The sequence below is a fragment of the Muntiacus reevesi genome, chromosome 22, assembly GCF_963930625.1.
Source record: "Muntiacus reevesi chromosome 22, mMunRee1.1, whole genome shotgun sequence".
Lineage (NCBI taxonomy): Eukaryota > Metazoa > Chordata > Mammalia > Artiodactyla > Cervidae > Muntiacus > Muntiacus reevesi.
The window spans coordinates 45,760,536-45,782,691 of NC_089270.1; the positions used below are offsets into that span (position 1 = coordinate 45,760,536).

A 22,156-nucleotide genomic window follows, 5' to 3' on the forward strand; every position below is an offset into this window, starting at 1 on the left:
AAGTGAGAAACAATTGTTTGTAGGGTTGGAAGGAACTTCAGGTTGTCACTCAGCCAGGAGAACAATGCATAGAATGGAGTGTCTAAAAGATCTCTTTCTTAGAGATCTAAGGAAAGAAAGACATCTCCAGTTAACCTGTGGACCTCATCCATTCATTCATTCATTCATTTTATTCATACAACACTTGTTGAAAGTTTACCATGAGCTACCTCTAAGCTCAGAACCCCAAATACCAAGATAAATATGATCAGTCCCTACCCTCCAGTAGCTTACAGTCTAGGAGAGGAGATAGGCAGGCCTATCGAGGTTGCAGCCAGAGTGATAAGGCCAGGGCAGAGGTGTCTATCAGTTTCAGGTCATGGAGCAGGAGTTGAGAGGTGGTTAGAGAGAGATTTTTAGAGGCAAGGATGGCTTTTAAAGAGAGAAGGAAGGAGGCAAAGAAGAGGAGACAAATATACAAGAAGCAGCAAAGGCTTACTGTAGTCAATATCTTATAATAACCTATAATGGAAAATAATTTCAAAAACAATATATGTATATTTGTATAACTGAATCATCTTGCCATGTACCTGAAATGTAAGTCAACTGTACTTCAATAAAACATATATATTAAGATAAAAAGAAGGAGAGGCAAGGGCACTTTACACAGAGGAAACAGTCCATGCCACATAACATAAGACGATGCAGATGGTGCTCAAAGTGTTTAATAACTGGAAAGTCATGGGCACAGACAGAGGCCATTGGTGTGGCTAGGCCACACCCACCGGTGTGGTCCCAACCAATTCCTGTGGGCCCCAGATCTTTCCCGCTAATATAGAAAAATCCTCAGGGTATATCATTGAGCAAGAAAAGCAAAGTCCAGTATTGAGCGGCTAGAAGTCAAGGCGGCAGTTGCCCCTTGGCGAGGCAGTGACGTGAAGGGGGCATGAAGGGACCCAGAGTGCCGGCTTTCTGTTTCTGATCTAGGGACTGGTCACAAGTGTTTGTTTGGTTTATGAAAATAAATTAAACACTTGTGATAAATGCTCTTTTCAGGGCAAATGTTCAGTAAAATGTTGTATGTTTAGCAAAATGTTTTTTTAAAAATACCATGCATTCATGAATTGTTCAGGTCTTTGTGAGTGACTCCAGCAAACAGTGTATATGGAACAGATGAAAATGCAGACAAAAAGCAAAGCCATGTGAGAAAAGCCTTATATACTAAATTGAGGAGTCTGAACTTTATCCTTCCTTGCTCTGAGCATGTGATGGAGCTGATGGGTGTTTAAGAGTATAACCTCTGCAGTTTGGCCCCTGCCTCCACGATTTAGTCACTATGTGTAAACTTCAGTATCTTCATCTGCATCATATACCAATGATTGTATTTGCCTCCTAAGGATTTTTGAGAATCAGATAAGATAATGCACAAAGATTCAATAATAAATATTTGCACTTTAGAAAATTCACGTAGGCAGGAATGAGAAGAATGGATGGGGGTGGCCAGATGAGGGACAGGAAGACAAGTTAGAAGACTCTAGCAATAATCTAACAAAGAAGAAATAAGAGACTTCCCTGGTGGTCCAGTGACCAAGACTCCAAGATCCCAATGCAAAGGGCCAGGGTTCAATCCCCGGTCAGGGAACTAGATCCCACATGCCACAACAAAGAGTTCTCATGCCACAACTAGGACCTAGCACAGCCAAAATAAATAATAAATGTAAATATTAAAAGAAGAAATGAAATCCAACCAGAACAGCGACAGTAGGAATCAGAGAGAGATCAGTAAATCGAAGGGGGCAGAATTAACAGAACTTACCTAGGAGATCAAAAAAACAGCAAGTCTTCTACTTATCTGGCTCAGGTGACTGTGCAGGTGGTGATGCTTATAGAAAGTTAAGAGAAGGAATAGACTTGACAGGGGGTGGGGAGTGGTTAAGATCATGCATCAAATTTGAAATCTGTTGAGTTTAGGAATGCCAGGAGGCGTCCAGGTGGAGATGGCCACTGGAACTCAATAGAGGTGCTAAAGACATAGATTTGGGAAGAATTAAAAGATTATTGGAGGCGTATGAGTAGATGAGGTCCTCAAGTGAGAGTAGCACGGTTCAGTTCAGTCGCTCAGTCGTGTCCGACTCTTTGTGACCCCGTGGACTGCAGCACGCCAGGCCTCCCTGTCCGTCACCAACTCCCAGAGTTTACTCAAACTCATGTCCATTGAGTCAGTGATGCCATCCAACCATCTCCTCCTCTGTCATCTCCTTCTCCTTCCTTCAGTCTTTCCCAGCATCAGGGTCTTTTGGAACAAGTCAGTTCTTCTCATCAGGTGGCCAAAGTATTGGAGCTTCATCTATAGCAACAGTCCTTCCAGTGAACACCCAGGACTGATCTCCTTTAGGATGGACTGGTTGGATCACCTTGCAGTCCAAGAGACTCTCAAGAGTCTTCTCCAACACCACAGTTCAAAAGCATCAATTCTTAAGTGCTCAGCTTTCTTTATAGTCCAACTCTCACATCCATACGTGACCACTGGAATCCCATAGCTTTGACTAGACGGATCTTTGTTGGCAAAATAATGTCTCTGCTTTTTAATATGCTGTCTAGGTTGGTCATGACTTTCCTTCCAAGGAGCAAGCATCTTTTAATTTCATGGTGGCAGTCACCATCTGCAGTGATTTTGGAGCCCAAAGAAATAAAGTCTGTCACTGTTTCCACTGTTTCCCCATCTATTTGCCATGAAGTGATCGGAGAAGGCAATGGCACCCCACTCCAGTACTCTTGCCTGGAAAATCCCGTGGATGGAGGAGCCTGGTAGGCTGCAGTCCATGGGGTCTCGAAGAGTCGGATACGACTGAGGGACTTCACTTTCACTTTTCACTTTCATGCACTGGAGAAGGAAATGGCAACCCACTCCAGTATTCTTGCCTGGAGAAGCCCAGGGACGGGAGCCTGGTGGGGTGCCGTCTACAGGGTCACACAGAGTCGGACACGACTGACGTGACTTAGCAGCAGCAGATGGGACTAGGTGCCATGATCTTAGTTTTCTGAATGTTGTGTTTTAAGTCAACATTTTCACTCTCCTCTTTCACTTTCATCAAGAGGCTCTTTAGTTCTACATTTTCTGCCATAAGGGTGGTGTCATCTGCATATCTGAGGTTATTGATATTTCTCCCGGCAGTCTTGATGCCAGCTTGTGCTTCATCCAGCCCAGCATTTCTCATGATGTACTCTGCATATAAGTTAAATAAGCAGGGTGACAATATATAGCCTTGACATACTCCTTTTCCTATTTGGAACCAGTCTGTTGTTCCATGTCCAGTTCTAACTGTTGCTTCCTGACCTGCATACAGATTTCTCAAGAGGCAGGTCAGGTGGTCTGGTATTCCCATCTCTTTCAGAATTTTCCAGTTTGTTGTGATCCACCCAGTCAAAGGCTTTGACATAGTCAATAAAACAGAAGTAGATGTTTTTCTGGAACTCTCTTGCTTTTTCAATGATCCAGTGGATATTGGCAATTTGATCTCTGTTTCCTCTGCCTTTTCTAAAACCAGCTTGAACATCTGGAAGTTCAAGATTCATGTACTGTTGAAGCCTAGCTTGGAGAATTTTGAGCGTTACTTTACTAGCATGTGAGATGAGTGCAATTGTGTGGTAGTTTGAGCATTCTTTGGCATTGCCTTTCTTTGGGACTGGAATGAAAACTGACTTTTTCCAGTCCTGTGGCCACTGCTGAGTTTTCCACATTTGCTGACTTATTGAGGGCAGCACTTTCACAGCATCATCTTTTAGGATTTGAAATAGCTCAACTGGGTTCATCACCTCCACTAACTTCGTTCGTAGCGATGTTTCCTAAGGGCCTACTTGACTTCACATTCCAGGATGTCTGGCTCTAGGTGAGTGATCATACCATCGTGATTATCTGGGTTGTGAAGATCCTTTTTGTACAGTTCTCCTGTGTATTCTTGCCACCTCTTCTTAATATCTTCTGCTTCTGTTAGGTCCCTACCATTTCTGTCCTTTATTGTGCCCATCTTTGCATGAAATATTCCCTTGGTATCTCGAATTTTCTTGAAGAGATCTCTAGTCTTTCCCATTCTGTTGTTTTCCTCTATTTCTTTGCACTGATCAGTGAGGAAGGCTTTCTTATCTCTCCTTGCTATTCTTTGGAACTCTGCATTCAAATGGGTGTATCTTTCCTATTCTCCCTTGCCTTTAGCTTCTCCTCTTTTCTCAGCTATTTGTAAGGCCTCCTCAGACAGCCATTTTGCTTTTTTACATTTGTTTTTCTTGGGGATGGTCTTGATCCCTGTCTCCTGTACAATGTCACAAACCTCCATCCATAGTTCTTTAGGCACTCTGTCTATTAGATCTAATCCCTTGAATCTATTTCTCACTTCCACTGTATTTGATTTAGGTCATACCTGAATGGTCTAGTGGTTTTCCCTACTTTCTTCAATTTAAGTCTGAATTTGGCAATAATGATCTGAGCCACAGTCAGCTCCCTGTGTTGTTTTTGCTAAGTGTATAGAGCTTCTCCATCTTTGGCTGCAAAGAATATAATCAGTCTGATTTCAGTATTGGCCATCTGGTGATGTCCATGTGTAGAGTCTTCTCTTGTGTTGTTGGAAGAGGTTGTTTTCTATGACCAGTGCTTTCTCTTGGCAAAACTCTATTAGCCTTTGCTCTGCTTCCTTCTGTACTGCAAGGTCAAATTTGCCTGTTACTCCAGGTGTTTCTTGACTTCCTACTTTTGCATTCCAGTCCTCTATGACGAAAAAGGTATCTTTTTAGGGTGTTAGTTCTAGAAGGTCTTACAGGTTTTCATTGAACTATTCAGCTTCTTCAGCATTACTGGTCAGGGCATAGACTTGGATTACTGTGATATTGAATTGTTTGCCTTGGAAATGAACAGAGAACATTCTGTCGTTTTTGAGTTTGCATCCAAGTACTGCATTTTGGACTCTTGTTGACTATGATGGCTACTCCATTTCTTCTAAGGGATTCCTGCCCACAATAGTAGATATAATGGTCATGTGAATTAAATTCACCCATTCCAGTCCATTTTAATTCACTGATTCCTAGCACAGGGTCAAAGATAAAGCCCAAGGAGTATCGACACTTGAGCAGACCAAAAAAGGAACCTTGAAGAACTGTGAGAAGCAGCCGTGGGAAAGGTAGAAGGAAGACCCCATAGACAGTGCTATTGTGGTAGCCAAGAAGGATGTCATCAGCTGGGACACACGCCACAGAAATGTCCAGATAAATGAAGACAAGTGTCTGTCGACCCCTACCTGTGACAGCCATTGGTGATGTAGTGAGAGCCACAGCAGGGGGACAGCAGGACAGAAGCAGCGTGGCTGTGAGTGTGTGGTACCCGGACCGGAAGACAGCAGTCAACAAATGCAGTCAAGGGAAGGAGCCGCGGGGCAGAAAGTAGAGGGGTGGGGCGGGGAGTCTAGAGTCTTTTTCTAAAGATCCAAGAGTTCTATAACTTTGTCCAGTATTCACCACTGCCCATTTGGAAGAAGTTTAGACCCACTTTTCCTTCTTTCTTTCTGCCTTTTGTTTTTCCCCTCCCTCCCCCTATTTCTCCCCATCCTTCCCTCCCTCCCTCTTCACTCCGAGTTTCCTCTCCAGAAGCCAAGGAAAACTTATGTAACTGGAAGCACTTAATGTATTACCTTCCTAAGTGTTTTAAAATAAGATACTGGAAAGTTATATTTAGGCAAGGGAGTCAGAAGAACCAAGTTGATAAAAAGAGTTGGAGCCGGGGTAAGAGAAGGGCTGCCTCTCTTCCTCTCAGCCTGCTGTCCACCCTGCCACTCGTGGGGACCTTCCGTTGGCCCAAAGATGGCTTGTGTGTTAGTGGGTGTGGTGAGCACAGACACTTACCTACTTTGTCTGCGCCCTTCTGACTGGAGACCAGCCTGCTTCTCCCGCCTCTGGCTTCACTGGTCATGCGGGCAGCTGGCAGCATCCTTCCTGTAATGACTCCATGCGGCTGTCCTGGTCACTCCCCCCAGCGGGTGAGCACTTGCCTGCAGAACTTAGCTCATCCCACTTGTACCCACTCCTCACCAAAGCTTCCTGAGCTTGCAGGTAGGACTCAAACACACTGTCTTCAGGAGCCCCTCTTGCCCGCTTCAGTTAGTCCCCAGGTCTACATGCTGGCACTGTGCCTTTCCTGAGAGGTTGCTGGAGGCACTCTCACTGTGGTTGTTTATACTGTCCCTCACTGGTGAGCCCTTAAGGCCCCGGCAGGGATTCTCCATGACATTCAGTGCAGCATTGCATGCGGGTGAAATCCTCAGCTGAGGTTGGTTTGCAGAAGGTAAGGGCATGAAGTCTGCCCTCAAGAGTGGGCGTGGGGCTCTTGCATCTTTGTCCACCCTTCACCTCCTCCTCCCTAGGGATATGACCATCTTTCAATGTCACAGGCATTTATTGACACCTACTCTGAAATGGCAGTAAGTACTCTGAGACTTCAGCAGTGAACCAGGCAGACAAGATCGCCACCTCCTCAGTTTGTGTTCCATTAAAGGAGACAGCCATCATAGAAACATGTGTAAGCAGAGACGATGACTCCAGGCTGTGGCTAGAGCTTGGAAGGAACTGCACAGGCTCTGTAAGGCAGGAGTGCATTTGTGTTGAGACCTGTAGACTAAAGAGGAAGGGAAAGTTGCCCTCTGTCTTCTCTGTTATTTAATAGCTCCTGCTCCTTTAACTTCTCTTTCAATAAAATATTTATGTAAAGGGCTGTAGGAAGGCGACATGCCGGGCATGCTCCTGGTCAGTAGGCTCACACCCGCTAACACATCGCACCCCTAACGAATTATAATCTCTTGAATGGCTGTACACTGCACCTGAAGACGCCTCTAACGCTAGGCGTGTTTTGTTTGCAGGTGAGCCGGCCTCATCCCAGCGACCACCCTCTCCTCATCCTCTTCGTGGTGGGTGGAGTCACAGTCTCTGAAGCCAAAATGATCAAAGACCTTGTGCCGTCCCTGAAGCCGGGAACCCAGGTACTGAGTCCTCGGTGACGCGATCTGAGTGGGAAGCCTGGACAGGGGGAAGGGTGGGCCTCCCTTAGGCTTCCCAGCCGTCTGCGTCTCCATCCCCCAGGCTCCTTCTGCCTGTTTCAGGCCTGAGGCCTCTCCGACCTCTGAGCTGCAGTGCTGTTCCCCAGAGCCCTAAAAGGCATGTCTTCTCTGATGTCCAAGCAGTGCTTAATTCCTCAAGCAGTTTCACCTCTTAATAGGCCCTAGATCATTGAGGGTGGCCCCCAGGGACCCTCTCGACCGCATGGAGAGGCTAGAAAGGCACCTCGTCTGGACAGTGACAAGTGCAGTGTCTTTCTTCTCTATGGCTCCGTCTCCCTCCCCACACAAATGCCCCGGTGGTTAAGGCACAGCCCTCCTCCATCTGCCTTTTACTAGCCAGGTGACCCAAGTGAGAAAAGCCTTCGGTTTTCTCATTGAAGCGACAGGGTGGGGCGCCCGTGAATCTCAGCTCAGAGACGAGAGGGAATAGGCTTGTTAGTGCAGTGCCCCGCGCACAGCCCTCGGTACAGGTGGCCAAGGTTATTGTCCAAAACCACTTCTGAGCAGGCGCCACTCTGCCCTGCAGCAGGAGCTCGGGGAGAGGGACTTGAGGAATAGGCAAGGATCTCCCTGTCTCTGGAGGCTCTCAGCTGGCTGGGGCAGCAGAGCCCGTAGCTCAGTAAGACCGGAAGTCCTTGCCTCAGTAGGTTCCCAGAGCAGCCTGAAACAGGAGGCTGCAGGCAGACTTTACGTGGGAGGGCATCCCAGGGAGCAGAAGGGAGGGAACGGGCAGAGGGACCGTGAGGGAGCGAACCCGGCGGCTCGCTGGCTCGGGCGCGCCACGCTCTGTCCTCCAGGGCCGAGGACCGTCCTCGGAGCTGTCCTGCTGGGGATGGAGCCCCTGGGACGTCTTCCCGTTGACCCCACTCTGAGGTTGAGGCTCGTCTCTTGGGGCCTGTCTTCAGCTTTGTGCTGTGTCTGTATGCTGCCGGCAGCCTTCTGTGGTTTGGAGACGGCAGAACAGAGATGCCAGTGCAGTGCTTCAGGTAGGATGCCGACTCCAAGACAGAGAACTGTCCACCACAACCGGAGAGAATCCAGGTGGTATTCCAGCCATGCCTGGCTCCCCCGCTCCCTGTGGGAGAGGTGCAGATGCCCATGTCTCCCACTTCCACCCGCTCAGCCAGCCAAGGAGCCCCTACCCCCGCTGGCGTCCCAGTTAGCTCACTGCTGGCTCCCCATTGCTGACCTAGCCTCCTGAAGCAAACGTGCATTCCTTGAGGACCAAGCCTGGGCCTCCCCAGGCCTGTGCACAGACAGGAGTTCTGTCACCCTCTGGGCTGGTGGCGTGATGTTGTTGAGGTGGCCAGGCCACCTGGTGGTGTAGAAAAGGCCAGATCTCCGTGCGTCTCCCAACACCCACCTTAGGAAAGGGACCCAGGTGTCCAGGAAGCCATGGTATGTTTTTGAGCAAGGGAGTGACCCATCATTGGCTCTGGCCACTTGTGCTGTTACTGACACCTGTCTTGGTCATAGCTGATGGGATTTCTGATAAAGTGGTAAATTCAGCCTCATCTCACACCTACTAACTCCGTCAGCAGTGTTCAGGGTCTGTTTAGTGAGCAGTTGCCTTTTTGTGCAAGACATTCTTCTTTTTTATCAGCAAGCATGCTTCTCACTGCCCCTAACATGGTGAACCGAATTCTTAGCTGCTGCATTGTTAACTGGCTGACAGATGCGTTAATCTCCCCTCTAAAAGGATGAAATGCACACTTTTTCAAAGCCGTGTGACCTGAGTTTGACAACAGACACCCGGAATCTGCAGTGGCTCAGTGGCTGGACTGCAAGTGACCGACCTTGTCCTCAATCATCTGCAGAGAGAGTGGCTCAAAGAGTTGGGGGCTTAAGGGGCAGCCGTGCCTGTTGCTCGTCCTTTGTGCAGAAAGCTCCCCCTGAAGAGTTAACAGGGCCTAGGAAGATTGCAGAGAGGAGTTATTTACCATCATGGCCTTCATTCCCAGTCCTGAAAGGAGGTGGATTACCTGTCTGTTTGCTGGAGCGACACCTGCGGAGGCAGGTCTCCCAGTATTAGACCTCCACAGACCGGCAGTTAAGTCAGCCCAGATCTGAGATGTAACCAGCTCCGGCTTCAGAGGTGCATTCAGGGGGATGAGGGCTGGATGCTCTGGCTGTACGCAGGAAGGCCTGCTAATCTGCTGCCTGCTTACACCTCTGTCGGGGCGCACGTGGGAACAACTGAAGTGGAGCGGGTCTGGCAACCAAGAGAGTGACTCTAACCTGACCAGTGACTTAAACATACGCATCTCATACCACAGCTAATCCAGCCTACACGTAAAGGTCCCTGGGGACGAGGATTTGCCCCTTGCCCAAAGCCAACCTGAGTCCTAGAGGCCTTGGCCCTTAGCACTGTTTGCTCCTGGCCCCACAGAATCTCCCAGCAGATGAGGCTCACCCCTCCTCCTCAGGTCCTCTTCCCAGCTGCTCTTCTCCAGACTGGGCGTCCCTCCAGCCACCTCACCGCAGCCCGTGCCGGGAACCTGGGTGTCCCAGCCCCCAGGCAGCTCTCCTGGGACCCTGGTCTCTCCTTGCAGGCTCACTTACACCCGAGCGCCTCCCTTGCCTGGGGCTGAGCAGTGCAGAGGCGCTGGGGCCACCTCTTCCTCCCACCGCAGGCCTTCTTTACCGCTGGGCCTTCTTTTCCTACCCCTTTCTGCTGGCCTCCTTGTCTCTCTTTCCTAGCCTCAGGACTTTGCACTTATTTTAATTCCAGCACCACAGAAAGGATCTGGCACTGGGCATCATGATTACTAATTGACTACTGAACACTAGAGAGCTTCCCAGGTGGCTCGGTCAGTAAAGAATCCCCTGGAGAATGAAATGGCAACCAATCCAGTAGTCTGGCTTGGAAAATCCCATGGACAGAGGAACCTGGGGGACTATACTTCATGGGGTTTCTAGAATCGAACATGACTTAGTGACTAAACCATCACCATTCAACACTAGAAATTCCACTTGCATTACTGAAGAGTAAGATAAAAGCAGTTTTTCTGGAGACTACGCCAGCCTGTTATTGATCCTGAGATTATGGACAACTAAGACCACCCTGTCTTTTGTATCAGTTGCTCTAATTTATATCTATTCCGTACCACATAGATGCTTTTTGGACCCAGGAATAGGAACTTAACAGTCTCTTAAATTGGATTAGTTGATTATTCAATAAACATTTATTGAGCACGTCCTCTGTGCCAAGCACTGTTCTTTGTGCTGAGGATGGAGCAGTGACCAAGCCAGACTTATACCTGCTTTCGTGGAACTTACACTCTAATAGGGAGTGACTGACTGACATCAGACACAGCAACTCCAGCCAGACGTGAGTGTTCTGGAACATAGGCCGGTGCTTTCATGGGAATACCTGCAGGAAAGGGGTGGAGGCAGGAAGGTTCTTCAGATGGCATCGGCTTCTCCTAAAGGAGAGGGTTGATGAGCAAGGCATTCAGCAATCCACTGGTTCATTCAATCCACTCATTCAGCAATGAGTGCAATCCACTCATCAAAGGAAACTGCCGATAGAAGCCACATAAGGCCCGCATATCTTGGAGAGAGAAAAGCTTCATCTAAATTATTTCATCTGATTGATGACTGTCATTTATAGCTTTATTGCTACGTCTGTCTTGGGTATTCCTTTGGAAAAGGTGTATGGATTCATTCCATATTCTAATGTGTTGTCTATAGATTATAAGATAAAGTCAAGCATGTATCTGCTGATACTTTTTAAGCTGACCTGTCTTTATACTTAGAATTGTCTCTTAATAGTCGGCTTCCCTGGTGGCTCAGATGGTAAAGCCTCTCCTGCAATGTAGGATCCCTGAGTCGGGAAGATCCCTGGAGAAGGAAATGGCAACCCACTCCAGTAATCTTGCCTGGAGAATTCCATGGAGAGAGGAGCCTGGCAACCTACAGTCCATGGGGCTGCAAAAAGTCAGGCATGACTGAGCAACCATCAGTCACTCACGGCACATCCAGAAATAAATTCCCTTTTACAGAAGGTGATACAGATCTCATGGAACAGTGGCATTCAGAAACCACATTAGCACCTGCTAACCCAGAGGATGGCTGTCCTACACTGCAGTGGCGCGTTTTCTCTGCTCCTCCCCTGGTTGCTGCTAAACGCGCTGATAAGAGGAAGCGGGCAGCTAGAGAAAGCCCTCTTCCCTGACTTCAGAAAAAGGGATCAAACAGGCAGCCGCTCAGCCCCACCCCAAACAGCCGCAGCCGCGAGCAGCTGACTTTGCGGGCTTGCCGTGGCTCTGGAACACGTGTGCCCAGCCCTGGCCTCTCCTCACTGCAGACAGCTCTGCAGGCCGAACCCTGGGGCTGGGACGTGGCCGAGATTCCAGCCGAAGTCTGGGATTGTGGGAGGAAAATAACAGGGGGGACCCTCCCAGAAAGTACAGGGGAAGGCCAGCTCAGGAAACAGAGAGAGACAAAGTGGGCCTGACCTGCTGCCTCGGCTCTTCCTGGTACACGGGGCCCAACCGCGCTTTCATCTGCGTCTACATTTCTGGAACCAAACATTCAGTGAGACTGTAGTAGAAGAAAAGAGTAGACCCAGAAATGTGCTCACACACTTAGGATTTTGTGCCACGGTAGACGTTCGAGGATAACTAAATCCTAACTCTAAACCCTGGCCCCAGGTTATCCTAAAATTTATGCAGGCCCTAAAGGAGAGAAGTCAAGCGACTTCTTTTTTTCTTCTGGTCTACATTTAATTTGTTCTGACATTTCCTATTCCAAGGAAAATGTCAGTGAGATTTACAATTTTTCTTCTTTACCTTATAATTTGAAATATTAGACAGCATCACACATGTTCATATTATTCTTATTAATATTGCCCTTTATTCCTATGCACTTCATGTATCTTTGATATTTGATGCAATCCTCTTAGCAATGCTGAAGTCATTTGCAATAGAAGTTTCTTGTTGTTTTCCCCCAAGTAAATTCTTTTTAAATGACCATCAGAAGGGACAAAAATGGAGACATCTGAAATCTCTGTGGCTTCTTTAGAAGAGCCTGAGCGCAACACGCTCATCCCTCCAGCAGTGCAAAGGCAATGGGTTTTCCAGAAAGCTCGATCATGTCTGTTTTAATCCACTATCCCAGTGGTTTAACAAGACACACCTTTTGTGTTTAACACATGCGGCACCTGTACAAATGAGGGCGAATGGTGCCTTGAATATGATATGTGCTCAAGAGCCAGTTCATCAGCTGGATGAATATGCATGTTGGTGCCTGTGCATGTGAGTTGCTTCTACTGGAAAGCATCTCCCAAGTTTAAGAGAAAAATAGAAAAACCATTTTTGTCCCCTGCTCCTTTCAATTCACAGTGCTGGAAATCAAGGGATATGAGTCTAAATCCTGGGCTGCCCTGCTTCCTCTCTGTTCAGCAGAAATAGAACAGGAAGATGCTGGCACCTCCAAATTACAGCAATGCCCAAAAAAGTGAAAAGTGGAGAGAAAGCAGGGGGTTGGGCCACTCCTGCAGGAACCAGCGCAGACTGAGCACAGAGGAAAGCAGCTCCCTCGGCTGGAGGGGAACCTGCATGGAGCCTCAAAGGCTGCTTGTTAGGGGCTTGGCTCCGAGGTGCCCTTGGGTCCTCTGGCCCTGCCTCACAGATGGGGATTTTCATCCTTGCCCTCGGTTGCTTGAGAAAAAGCCAGCCCTCTGAAAGGAAGTCTCTAGTGCTTAATTTGCCTCATATCACATGTTTGATGACTATGTTTATAAAATTTAAATTTCATATCCAGCAGGCTGATTTCAGATTGCTTTAAGCATTTTCTTTTTCAGAGTACCTTTCCACCCCACCCCACCCCCCGCCCCCTGCCATTTAGCTAAGTGTTTTATAATTTTAAGGACTATTTTAGTCAAATAATACAGAAATACCTTCACTTGAATAGGCTAGAAAACTGACAATGAACAAAAGATGCCTGAGATGTGAAAATACTTCAGGACCATCAACTATTTTACTGTAAAGGAAATGTTAGCCATGTGATCCTGCTTGTTCTTCAAAATAGGAATTTTAGACAAATGGGTTTTCAGTTAAACCAATTTGAAACAAATTTACAGAAGGCCATTATATTTGAGCCTCTTGGTGTGAAAAACTCCCTGCTGAACATGGCTAAACCCACTTCCTCCTTCCTAGTCTTGTTTTTGTTTATTCAATTAATCAGTCATTGGCTAACTTATTGTATCAGGGATCTGCTAGGTAGCAGGCACTGTGCTAGCAAACAGCAAAGAAATTCAAGGAAACAAGGAATACAGTGTAATAGCAACAGCCATGGGAACATCCTCAGTCTTCAGGGAGAGGTGGTCTGGGAAGGCTTCCTGGAGGTGGTGATGCCTGAGCAGATCGTTGAAGGATGACTAAAAGGTCTTCAGGCAAAGAGTTGGTAACTCTCATTCTAGATGAAGAAACACCCCCAAAGTTCCATTTGTGGAACTGTAAATAGTTTAGAGTGTCTAGAATGTGGAACTGGTGATTAGGGGGATGCTGTGGCGAGGGGCTGGAGTGTGGAGTGCTGAGCAGCCTGCAGACTCCAAAGTCTTGTGATGCTCTCTAAGAGGGTCAGGCTTATAGATTTTTGGTTTGTGGTTACCATAAGTTTTTGATATAGCAATTTATCTACTTACAAGACTGGTCTCTTCGTTTCAAATGCATGTCCAATAACCTGCATTTGCACTCTCCTCTTCTCACAGTTGCTGGTTTTGGATTCGTATTTGTGAGGGGGTGATTTCCTACCTTTACTGTATGTTTGCCTTTACCAGTGAGCTTTCCCATTTCATCATTTTCTTATTTCTAGTTGTGGCCTTTTCTTTTACATCTAGAAAAGTTGCTTTAATATTTGTTGTACAGCTAGTTTGGTGGTGCTGAATGCTCTTAGCTTGTGCTTATCTAGAAAACTTTTGATTTCCCTACCAGGTCTGATCAAGCCTTTGGGTAAAGTATTCTTGGTTGTAGGTTTTTCCCTTTCATCACGTTAAATATATTGTGCGATTCCTTCCATCCTGCAGAGTTTCTGCTGAAAAATCAGCTGACAACCTTATGGGAATTCTCTTGTATGTTGTTTGTTGCTGTTCCCTTGTTGCTTTTAATATTTTTCTCTTTGTCTTTAAATTTTGCCAGTGTGATTAATATGTGTCTTGGTGTGTTCTTCCTTCAGTGTATCCTGTATGGGACTCTCTGTGGTTCTTGGACTTGATGACTATTTCCTTTCCCATATTAGGGCAGTTTTTGGCTCTGATCTTTTCAGATATTTTCTCAGGCCCTTTCTCTCTCTCTTCTCCTCCTGGGACCCCTATAATGTGAATGTTGATGCCTTTAATGTTGTCCCAGAGGTCCATTAGACTGTCCTCAATTCTTTCATTCTTCTTTTTTCATTCTGTTCTGCAGCAGTGGGTCAAGTTTAGAAAGGGTGGAGGAAGGCAGTCAGGATTTGCAGCCTGGGAGTAAATGCTATCAGACTTACACATGAGGAAGATGTCTCTGGCACATCCCCCTCCCCTGCATCAGCCCAGTGACTGCTCTGCCCCGAAGGGAGGGAATGGAGCAGAGGATGAGGCTGGTGAAGGTGGTGGTGCTAATGAAGATGATAATAGCAGGCACCATTTTAAGCCCCTCCAGGGCCTGTCATTGTGCTGAATATTTTATATCTACGTTCACATTTGACCGTTATGATAGTCATGTGAGGTGGATGTTATTATTTCCACTTCACAGACGAAGACCTTGAGGCTCAGAGTGATCCAGCAAATTCTCCAGGGTCTGTCGTCTGGCGGGTGGCCAGCTGAGACCCCACTCACACGGGACACTCCTAAGGCTGTGATCCTAACCGCTGGACCATCCGGCAGGAGTCCTTGGTCTCCACGTCCTTCCCTCCTGATGACACTGACACCTCTCAGTAACTTCACAGACTGCCTTTGTTTTCCATCTGTTTCTTTCCAGCCCTCCGGAACACACACCCCAGACGTCCTCTGGTTCAGCCCTCTTGCCAAATACCCGCTTGCCTGGTTGTGACAGGGTCCCGGTCCTTGGTGCCGGCTCAGGGCAGGTGACGGCCAGCAGTCCGTCGGCCATGAGTGGAAGCCCAGCCTCCACCCTGAGAGCGATGGATTCTTTGGGCTTAGTTGTCACTGCCCAGGAAGTCTGCACATCAACCGAGCCTACAGCCTTTCCCTCCCAGTTCCTCTGCCATGTTCATGAGACGTGCGCATCCTCAGAGACTCACTCTAGCCACTATACTTGCCCTCACCTGAGCCAGAGAGGAATCTGCAGTTTTGGCTTTGGAGCTAAGGACCCCAGGGGTCAGCGTGGTCTAACCATGGTGGTTAGCACCATCTAACCCAGGTGGTGGGGTCTGGCCAGCTCAGGGCAAGGGGGGGGCCTGTGGCCTGGCTACCTGTCCTCCTGCACGTCACAAGAGTCAACTCTATTGCAAAGGAGTCTTGTGCTTACGTGTGCTCTTTTAGAAATATCTGAATAAGGGTCTTTTAACTTGTGGTCTGGGCTTCCCTGGTGGCTCAGATGGTAAAGAATCCGCCTGCAATGTGGGAGACCTGGGTTCAGTCCTTGGTTTGGGAAGATCCCCTGGAGGAGGGCATGGCTCCCCATTCCAGTCTTCTTGCCTGAAGAATCCCCATGGACAGAGGAGCCTGGTGGGCTCTAGTCCGTGGGGTCACAAAGATTCAGACATGACTGAGCGACTAAAACACAGCATGGTGTAGACTCCATTGGAATATGCAGCTCTGGAGAGGGTCTACGAATCCTTGTTAGCCACAAACCTCACCTGAAACTATGTTCAAAGTCTTGGGTATATGAACATATGTGTATTTTTCTAGAGAGTTCTTAACTTTCATGATTTTCAAAAGGAGGCCTGGGCTTCGCTGGTGGCTCAATAGGTAAAGAATCTGCCTGCGATGCAGGAGACCCAGGTTCAGTCCTTTGGTCAAGATGATTCCCTGGAGAAGGCAATGGCTACCCACTGCAGTATTCCTGCCTGAAGAATCACATGGACAGAGGAGCCTGATGGGCTACAGTCCATAGCGTCTCAAGAGCTGGACCCGACTTAGTGACTAAACCGCCATGACCCAACCACACAATCACAGTGAAACGGCAGCTCTGCAGTGCTGGGCGCCTTGCATGCTTTACAGTCTTCGCCTTGGGTCATCCTTGCCACGATTCTGCCGGCTTTGTTTTTCTCCTGGGATGGATAAAGTGAGGCCACAAGTGAAATGATCTTCCCCAGGATACGTAGCCAATCAGCTGTGGTGCCGGGCTCTGCTAGCGTCTGATGAGCCTGCTGGTCTGGGTACCTCCATTCTCAACTATCTGTTGGGCTTGGTCTCGAAGACCCTGAGGGGTGAGTAGAAACCCTCTCCAGAGCCGCATATTCCAATGGTGTCTACACCGTGTGATAAGACGATGCTCACGTTCACTCTCTGCCCCCAGACTCTCATCACATGACTTTCAAGGAAAAACGTGAGCACAGGCTGCAGTGTACTTCTTCTGCCAAAAATGTGACTTGACTGATATTAACCATATATTTTCAAGGATAATTCTCTTTCAAAAATAAAAAGTAATCACTGCTTTCAAAGGTTAATTTTTGTTTTAAACAGAAAACTTTTTAATACTGAGAACAAGAAAATTCTAAAATGCTTTCTTCTCTCCTCCCTTCCCTCTGCTTGTCCTCCACATAAGAGAATAGGCTCTGTTTTCGGCCAGTGAATTGGTTGATTTATTGGTTTCGTTCTACCTAGCACCATATGGGGGTGCAGAAGGGGAAGAGAGTGAGTGAGTCTCTTGCTCCCCACTGAGAGACCCAGCCAGGTGGTGTGACCCCTTAAAGCCCAGGCCTGCTGGCCGCCTGGGACCCCTGCACTCAGGGGCTGGGCTCCAGAATCTGGAGCCTCCTTCCTCACTTCCCTCGTCATCTGGGTGTAAAACCCCTGCCCGGGAGAACCTCACCAGATTGGCAGAGCACATCGCTGCCCCAGCCCAGCCCTGGGAATGTGCTCTCCCAGTGCTGCAGAGGGAGCTCTGCCCCCCAGGAACAGCTGAGTCTTGGGGAAGCAGAGGGGGTACCGTGACAATAGGCCAGAGAGGCCCAAGTGTCCATGTGGACTCAGAGAGTGGGCAGCCTTCCCAGAGCCCTTGATAATGGAGCAGTGACCCAACGGGCACTTGGACACTGGAGCCAGCCTGCCTGGGTTGGAATCCTGATTCAGCTTCTTCCTGTGTGTCCTTGGTCAAATCACTTAATCTTTCTGCTTTTCATTTTCCATATCTGCAAATAGGGTTATTATGAAGATTAAATGGATATTAAATGAGAGCATCCTCTGTGCCTGGCACATCATAAAAAAATAACTAATAAGTATTAGCAGATATCATCTTTATTATCATCATTGTCATGGGTGGAAATGTGTCCCCTCCCACAAGGTGTTAAAGTCCAACCCCCTCGTACCTGTGAATGTGGCCTTATTTGGAAATAGGTCTTTGCAGATGATTAGTTTAGATGAAGGGCTTCCCAGGTGGAGCTAGTGGTAAAGAACCCGCCTGCCAATGCAGGACATGTAGGAGACGCAGGGTTCCATCCCTGGATCAGGAAGATTCCCCTGGGGTAGGAAATGGCAGCTTGCTCCAGTATTCTTGCCTGGAAAATTCTATGGGCAGAGGAGCCTGGCCAACTGAGCAGCTGAGAACAGTTAAGATGAGGTCATTAACCAGTCCAAGTTCGATGCATGAAAGAGGGCACTCAAAGCCGGTGTACTGGGACAACCCAGAGAGACGGGACGGGGGGAGGTGGAAGGGGGTTTCAGACGGAGGGACACATGTACACCCATGGCTGATTCATGTGAATGTGTGGCAAAACCACCACAATATTGTAAAGTAATTGGCCTCCAACTAAAATAATTAATTAAAAAAAAAGATGAGGTCCTTAGGGTAAGCTGTAATCCTCTACGACTGTGTCCTTATCAAAGGGGGAAGAGAGACACAGAGACAGACTTGTAGAGGGAAGACAGGGTGAAGACGTAAGGAAGCTTAAGAGGGAAGGTCTCCCTCACAGCCCTCAGACGGAGCCAACCTACCAACACCTTCATCTTGGACTTCTGACCTCCCGAGCTGTGAGATGATGACTTTCTGTCATTGAAATTGGGTACTAGGAGATAGATACAGTCATCATCATCATTATCACCCACAGCAACATGTGGCTCTTGAGTATGCCTTCTCTCTTTCCCCGAAGGAGCAAGCCTTCCTGGAGGAGAGAGGGACCCCTTTGTGGAGTTCAGATTACCAGATCACACAGCAAAGGTCTGATTGAGTGCAACTAAGCAGCGAGGTAGTGGCTAGGCTTGGCCCTGCCCAGGGCCCCTTGCCCAAGGCTCGGCAGACGCAGCCCCCCGTCCTGCAAGCTGCCCTTCCCAGCCTGCGTTCCCCTCCTTCCACCTGGGACTCGAGAGCCCAGTGGCATTCCAGCAGCTGCCTTCTGCCTTTTCCTCCACAGCATCCACTCTATGCTTTCCCCTCAAAGAAGTGTGTTGCATTTTATTTCTTGTTACCTAATAAGCTGGGATTGGCTCTCCTAATTGTCTGTGATGTGTTTGCCCCTCCCGTTGTCAGGTAATCGTGCTGTCCACGCGACTCCTAAAGCCGCTTAACATCCCTGAGCTGTTGTTTGCGACTGACCGGCTGCATCCAGACCTTGGCTTCTGAGCGTCTCCCAAGAAGATGAGCCCTACCTGAGCTGGAAACCCCAGTACTGTTATCTGCCTCCATCCAATGCCTCCCAGACCAGTCACCCTCTTACTAATCATGGTTATGACTAAATGTTGCCCAAAGGATCTTCGTAACCACACAGTGAAGTATTGCTGAGAATTTTTTTTTTTTGGATCATTTTTCTAAAGGCTTCAAACTGCCTTTCTGCTGGCCTAATTCATGATAATGCCCATTTATCCTTACCCCTCTGTCTGTGATCTTTCTGATTCCACCTGCAAATTTGTTCATTCTAAACAAGTGCCTGTTGGTGAGTGTTGGTAGATTACAAGCCGTTTGATCTGCAGTTGCTCTAGGAGAAGTTAGACATGCTTTAGAATCAAGGGTGTCAGGAAAGTTTGGTTTTCAAGATAATGTAGCTGAGAAGGGAACATTGCAAATGGGATCTGAGGCTTTGTTTCTCTGTTGATCTGAGACATTTCTGAACAGGGGAGGAAAGGAGGGGGGCGGTAGGGCAGTGCCGATCGTCTGCCTCTGTTGTAAATCTCCTGCCTTTACAAAGAGCTGCATTGTTCCTGTCTGCTTACTGGGCAGGGCTGCCAGCCTGCCTGGAACAGGAGTGGGGGAGAAGTTGATTGGAGCACTGTAACTGCCCATAAAAGGTTTCCTCTCCTCCCAGAGGAAGGCCCCAGTAAAGATATCTGGTCCAGGAGGTCTAGGTTGGAACCTTACCCTTTATGACTTATGATTTCACATTTCTACTGATTACACATTTCTACTTCTTTCTTTTCTGTGAATTTTAGTCTTCCTTCTAGCCATAGCAGAGAAGCCTAGACTCACCGAGTGGAATTGTATAAGAACTCCAGCAGAAAGGAACCTCTTGGAACCCATGCATGTGTAGGTGTATAGCTGATGGAAATTTCTAGCGTCTCCAAAAGATGTTTATAATAAAGAGGGAAAGCTGAAAAACAATGATTAGTGTGAATTAAACAGGTAGAAGAAATAAAATGTAAACCAAAATGTGTCTCTACTTATAGTTCTCTGCCAAACACTACCATTTTATGAGAAAACTGTGAAGTTGGAAATCATTTTGAGATGTCATCAAAGCAGGTTTTCTTGACCCTGACTTTCTTTATTTTGTCCAAGTATGTTCTCCACCTAACACTGGTTCTTTCATGGTGCTGAAATACTGGAGACCCCAGATGCTTCATTCATTCTACTCAGAAGTTTGAAATTGAGTAAGGGAGAAAATGGCAGATAGCCCCAAAGAAATGATCATTAAAGCAAAGATCACTCTTTTTAAAAATGAGTAAATAATCTCTTGAATTCCCTGGCGGTCCAGTGGTTATAACTTACCATCTTCCCTGCAGTGGTCTGGGCTCAATCCCTGGTCAGGGAACTAAGCACGGCCAATAAATTAACTAATTCATTAATAAAGTAAATAAGTAACCTGTTGTGGGTCTCCAGTCTGTATTCACTTGATCACTCATTCATTCCCCAGTCCCCAGTGGCACGTGCCAGGCCCTCCCCAGCGTTCCGGGCCACAGCGGGGAAGGAGGCTCATCCTGGACTCCGTGGTTCTCACAGAATGACCATCTGGTGCTTTTCCTGATGCCTGGGCCCTGTGAGAGGATCTGCTCAAGGTTAAGTTTTAAACCATATGTCTATATGCAAAGGAAACTTTCAGGAAATACAAAACTCCAACCGCTAACAAGCAGTTCCCTCTGGGAAGGAGTCTATTATAGGAGGACTGGGAAAAGGGAATGCCTCGCTCTCAATATATTTGTGTCATTTGAATATTTTCCCAGTAGATGTATTGATATATTACTCTTGGGCCTTTAATGTATTTTTACAAGTTGATTTTCTCTTGTATAAAAAGAATAGTCCAAAGCTTCTAACCTGAAGTGGTAAACAAAGGAAGTTTCTGATTGTAAATGTTACCCATCATCAGTTACTGTGTTCCCCAAATGCTCACAATACTAGATTAAATATACCCAAAGGCAGTCTCTGAGTGGGGGGGGGGGGGACATCAAAAGTTTAGTTTATAATCCTCTTTTTCCATCTCTGGGGTCACCGGTTGTAGAAACTGAGCTAGGCAGACATCAGATAGCAGAAGGCTCTGGAGGAAATGTGAGCTGAAAGAAGATCGTGGTGACCAGAGTTTGCTTTGAATAAAAAGGTCGGAGGCACAGGACAGGGTGCTGCTCCTTGAATGAAAAGCAGGAGCAAAGTGAAGACTTGGTGTCAATCCTGCAAAGGGCCTTCAGCAGATAAGGAAAGAGCCGGGACTCCAGAAGTAGCATGTCTGGCCCTGGGTGGAGGATGGGGTGGGGGTGCGGGGAACAACCGTGCTCTCGGCATCCTGTGAAGCCGCGGTGGTTGGAACGGAGCTCCCAGCCTTGTCTGGGTTTGAGTCTCGGCTCGCCACTCCCAGCAGTGTGATCTCCAGGCCTCGGTGCCCCCATCTGTAAACTCCAGGTGGTGATAATGCGCAGTCCCCTCCTTGTGAGAGGGCTGCTGTGGGAGGATCCCATCCCTCACACAGCTAGCCTGTGGCGCTGAGCAGGGTGGGTTTTCACTCCTGGTTTATTTATTGTAACAGATAAAGCTCTGTAGCTCCTAGTGGCCTTTTCCAAGTGCCATGCTGACTTACCAGCAGAGACTCCGCGGGGCAGCCCCACACCGCCACCCCACACCGGAGTTACCCAAGGGCTCATTCCTAAGGGATTTCACCACAAGCTTGAGCAACAGCGTTACCCTCCAGAGGGTATAAAGTGAATGTTGAAATCTCACTTTTCACCAGCACGAGGGGCTCTCTGCAGGCAGGCCTGCAGCTCTGGAACCGGGGACTCGGGCAGGGTGGTGGCCCGGTGCTGACAGGGAGCCCCAGGCCAGGAGCACTCAGCCACCTCAGCCCACGACTCAGTGCCAGGCCAGCTGTAGAGTGTTCGGATGGTTTTGATTTGCAGCAGGGAGGAAACTTAGAAGCCAGACATCTCTACAGACGAGGATCCGGTGCTGAGGCAGACGGGCTGTGGGCCGTGCTGGCCCCCGCTCCGGCCTGGACGTCTTTATTACTGACCTGGGACTGGAGGCCAATGAGCAGCTGGCTGATGGCAAGAGCAGATGTGGCCTTGGCAGCCAGGCAGGCCCGGGCCAGGGAGGAGCCACGAGCCTGGGGTAGCAACGAGGAGGCTAAGGCAAGCCTGATGAAGAACACGGGGCCAGGACGGGAGGACCCGCCTCTGCAAGCCAGAGGCAGAAAAGCGGCGGTGGCTTGCTTAGACGGGCCGGAGCTGCCAAGTCCTGAGCTGGCCGCCTGGTGTCTGGGCGTCAGGCAGACCTGGGTGGAGTCTT

At 48.1% G+C, this 22,156-nt stretch overlaps 1 protein-coding gene across 2 annotated transcripts in view; it reads left to right on the plus strand.

The window, feature by feature from the left end:
* SCFD2 (sec1 family domain containing 2) overlaps positions 1-20,253 on the plus strand; it is a 390,385-nt gene extending 370,132 nt beyond the window's left edge. For both annotated transcript variants that reach the window (XM_065914499.1, XM_065914500.1), the window contains 2 exons: positions 6,879-6,998; positions 18,707-20,253. In XM_065914499.1, coding sequence (XP_065770571.1) covers positions 6,879-6,998; positions 18,707-18,799 — 213 coding nt within the window. In that variant the 3' untranslated portion in view covers positions 18,800-20,253. The remainder of the gene's footprint in view (positions 1-6,878; positions 6,999-18,706) is intronic.
* The last annotated feature ends 1,903 nt before the right edge of the window (positions 20,254-22,156 follow it).